The 4,335-nt window shown below is 35.5% G+C and overlaps 1 protein-coding gene across 1 annotated transcript; it reads right to left on the bottom strand.

The window, feature by feature from the left end:
- Positions 1-2,444: 2,444 nt before the first annotated feature.
- Positions 2,445-4,085, bottom strand: LOC109236852. Its single transcript, XM_019403082.1, has one exon. The coding sequence runs from the start codon at positions 4,083-4,085 to the stop codon at positions 2,445-2,447; it is 1,641 nt and encodes a 546-aa protein (XP_019258627.1).
- Positions 4,086-4,335: the final 250 nt, after the last annotated feature.

Genomic DNA, 4,335 nt, shown 5'->3' with positions numbered 1-4,335 from the left:
AAGGAAGCCACGCGTCAGTGGCTCAACAACGTCATATATTTCACCTCATTCATATTGCCGCCCCTGGTCGAGGGTCAAATCTCCTAAGCCGAGGTTCGCATTCCGCCCATCGAAGACGCCCACCGAATGCGTCTCCAACGAGCGGAGGGACTAACTGTATAGGGTCAAATTTGACCCTCAGCATCTCTACGCCAGTGGGTACGCCCAGTGAGTGTACGCCGACTAACGTAGCGGGTACGACTCGGACGTGGGGACAAAACGACATCGTTTAGGACTCAGTGTCTTCACTAGGGAGACGTTACCTGTCTTTGTAACTTTTTGATTCTTTCGAGGAAGGTCTCTTATTATATAAAGGAGACCTTCACATTGTAAAAAGGGGATTCTGATCTAATACAACTCTCTCATTTTCTGGCTCTCTCTCTCTATCTCTACCTCAAACGAACATATCTTATTGAGTTCATATTATCACTTTGCAATACTAGATCTACAACAATAATATCATCTTTGCATCTCTAGGTTTATTATATTTGATTACGATTTACCCTTTTCTTATTTTTGATTGTTTTCTAGCTTACAAAGTATATTGTTAACTTTTGAGCCAAACAACCAAAATTGTGATTACCAACACATTAAAATAGAACAAAGATAGATAAATTTTCTGTAGATGCGAATAGGAAAATTCACAGTGAATAATCCAGAACTGAAAGGAAAAATAGAAAGATATGCAGCGGAAGAGATAATGTAGTGTTCTTGTCTCGCAAGTCACAGCCAGGCTATTCAGATTTGAGAGCTCCTTCCATCACTTATGGCACAAAGACTTGGCACTTCGCGAGTGATATGATGTGTCGAGTTATAAAATAATAGAGACAATGTTGCGATGTGTTCATTTGTACACCACCAGAGAAGGAGGAATTTGAGGAACTATGAAATATTGCATTTACCTCTATTAGTATATATCAAGAAACACACACAATTAGCAATCGTTTTAGGTAAATAATTGGATTAACACTAAAACATGTAAAAGCAGTTAAAGATTTGCTAAGCTAAATTCCCACACATGCCATGTGAAAATAAATGATTTTTGTTTAAAAAGAACAAGAAAAAGGATACCACATGAAGCCATGCTAATATGGAACTTCTGTATGAAACTTCCAGCATATCTCGTACAACACGAAGCTAGTCTGCTTTCGGCTAACATAATGTATCTCTCAGTGCCACCTATAGTCCGCTTCCAGTTAAAGATACGGACTGACCATCCAAAGTATGCAATTTTGAGTTCATTCTGAAAGCATACATATTAAAATTAATTAATTTGAGTTCCATCATTTAAGCTGTAATGCATATTATAAACTATTTACAAATGCTAAATATATACCTGTACACCAACCAAAAGATTATCCAGTTTGATATCTCTGTGTATTACATGTTTCTCATGACAGTATGTGAAGGCTTGGGCTAACGATGCAATATATATACTGTTCCAAGACAGAAGATAAAAGCGTGAAATAAAATTCTGCGACTCCAAAGGTCATATGATACTCAAGGAATCTGCAAAAATCATTCTATCTAAAAGTGGAGCAATCGACATCAATTTTTACACAATATAGACAACAGGCAGGTGAAATAATCAAAGGAAAACAAGAAGAATATAAGCAAGCAACTAAAAAAACTTACCCTTTTTAAGAAGAAGCAGAGAAGTCGAAGAAAGTCAGTGCTCTATGTAAAGTACGAAAAGGAGTACTGTAGATATGTTGTGGATATTAGAACAAATCTAGAAGTTGGCAATTTATAGTAAGGGTTGGAGGAAAAGGATAGGTGTACAAAATAGCTTAAAGACGAAGAGAACAGAGGAGAAAGTCAGGAAGTGGTGAGGTTATAAAAATGTTAATTACTTGCTCGGAGAAAATATGGAGGACAAAGTAAAAGCACAAGAAGGGTACCAATTTGAAATATAACTAAATCTTCAAAAATCTAACACATCAAAACTACTTAATGAAAGATAGACTATTCTATGAAGGGGAATACATTAGCATATTTTTTACATTATATCATTAAACTGAACGTAAAAATGCAGCTACATAATAAAAGCTTTGGTTATACCATATTCATTACCAGTGAATAGAAAATCACAATTCACGAAGAAAATAATTGCATACATGTCTGATACTTTATCTATACAAAGCAACAATGAGAAAAAGGATATAGGAGAATACAAAGAAAAAACATCACAACCTGTAACTCAAAGGATTGCCTTCTGAATAATTTTGTCGTATACTATATTAGAGGCAGAATGATCGTCATCGCTACTTGGCGTAGACGGTCGGATCAACAATTTCACACAACTTGAACTCTTTGCCCTCGATAAGGCAACGTAAAGTTGACCATGTGAAAATACAGGTTCCCACAAATAAATTCCAACGAAATCTAAAGTCTGGCCTTGTGCTTTATTTATTGTCATAGCATAGTCGAACAGGAAATTGCGTTCTTTTAAATTGCACAGGCATTTTTTCATCCTGCGATGATAATAATGGAATTCTGGATTTAAACACGTGCATATTTTTGAAATCACCTGTCGTAATCTTAGCGCTGATCACATGGCTTTTAAAATTACAGCAAGTCAATCGCGTGCCATTACATAAACCTTCACATGGATTTAAATTTCGCAATAATATAATTGGACAATTCTCTTTCAAACATAATTTATAAGGGGGCAAACCAGGAGGATTTAAAATGTGTAGTAGATCTTCAAATTGTGTTTGGTTATTAAATTCGATAGCTTCACCGGTGCCAATAAATATTTTTGATTTTCCAGTAAATCGATCATTAAGCATGTCATTAATTTCATCGACGAAATCATTTTTTGTTGTCAAGATCACACGGGAATCTGTACAAAATGAATTAGAGCATAACGAATCCAAATTTGAATATGTCGCTGTGAATAGTTTATCGAGGGATTCTTTTTCGGTTGTGTAAGGAATAATCAAAGAATCTGGAATTTCAATCTTGTTTGCTGAATTGACTCGTTCTTGTCCATTTCCAATTCTTAACAAATAATCACAAAATGCAGGATCTATTTTTGCTCTCATGTTCTCAGATAATTTTAATTTTTCAAGTTTATTCCAAATGCTAGAATATAATAAACTTTCGTTGATGAAATCTTCTTTTTTTCCGTAGCGCACAATAGGAAGAGTTTGTCTGAAGTCACCTCCTAAAACAACAACTTTTCCGCCAAATAATGCATTTGTATCCATCAAATCTTTTAAGAGTAGATCAAAAACTTCCAACATTCTTTTTTTGGCCATAGATACCTCATCCCATACAATCAATTTTGCATCTCGGATTAAACCTGCAAGTGCGCTTTCTTTGCTAATGTTACAACTGGCATTTTCATCGATGTCAATAGGAATTTTGAAACGTGAATGTGCAGTACGTCCTCCTGGGAGAATAGAAGCAGCAACACCAGAAGTAGCTGTTGCCAAAGCTATATATCCCATGGATCGTACAGTTGCTAATAAAGCACGGTACAAAAAAGTTTTCCCTGTTCCTCCTGGACCATCTACGAAAAATGCACCTGGTTTATTCGAAAATATCCTTTCAGTAATCACATTATATGCAATCAATTGATTTTTGTTTAATTTCCTATGCAACAATACGTCATCTTCGCTAACAATAATAGATCTTCCAAAATGAATCTCTTTTGCCTCTTTTGCTGTCGTAGAAGGCCTGATAGTTTCTGAAATAAGTTCATACTCATTTACATCATGACCCATGGAATGTAAAATGTCATTGATATGGTTCAGAGCTTGATATCGAATTTCTCTTCTTTCAATAGTTTGTAACACTTTATAGTCTTCAATCATCGATTCTTCAAATTGTTCCCATAATTTTCTGGGGTTGGCAGGACCACAATATACCAGTAACGTAGCAAATAAACGTCGTAAACTATATGGCATTTGGTAACTTGCGGCCTCAGACATACACTCTATCAAGCTATTATCACAGTGCGATAATCCTCTTTTTTCTACGGACTCTCTGAAAGTACTACAAGGCTCTCCATTTACTGTCAAAAGATCCTTATATGACATCGGTCCTCGCACATGCATTAGTAATAATCTAAGATAATATCGTTCTCCTTCTGTTGGATGACATGTCACAATACGGCCAACAGCACAACGTTTTTGTCTACGTGCCCAAATTGTCACTGGAGGCCACACGAATATCAGGAATTCTTGTACACTAAGTTGAGCTCTTACCANTTTTAGAATATTTCTATACGCGTATAGAAATATTAATTATAGAGAAAATATTATTGTATAACCGTTCTTAAAATAATAG

Source organism: Nicotiana attenuata, unplaced genomic scaffold (genome assembly GCF_001879085.1).
Source record: "Nicotiana attenuata strain UT unplaced genomic scaffold, NIATTr2, whole genome shotgun sequence".
In the NCBI taxonomy this organism is placed as follows: domain Eukaryota; kingdom Viridiplantae; phylum Streptophyta; class Magnoliopsida; order Solanales; family Solanaceae; genus Nicotiana; species Nicotiana attenuata.
This window is presented reverse-complemented; position numbering and strand designations above follow the sequence as displayed.

Bases quoted from the DNA above. Each gene is read 5' to 3' on its own strand.
- LOC109236852 (XM_019403082.1), bottom strand. From the start codon at position 4,085: ATGTCATATAAGGATCTTTTGACAGTAAATGGAGAGCCTTGTAGTACT.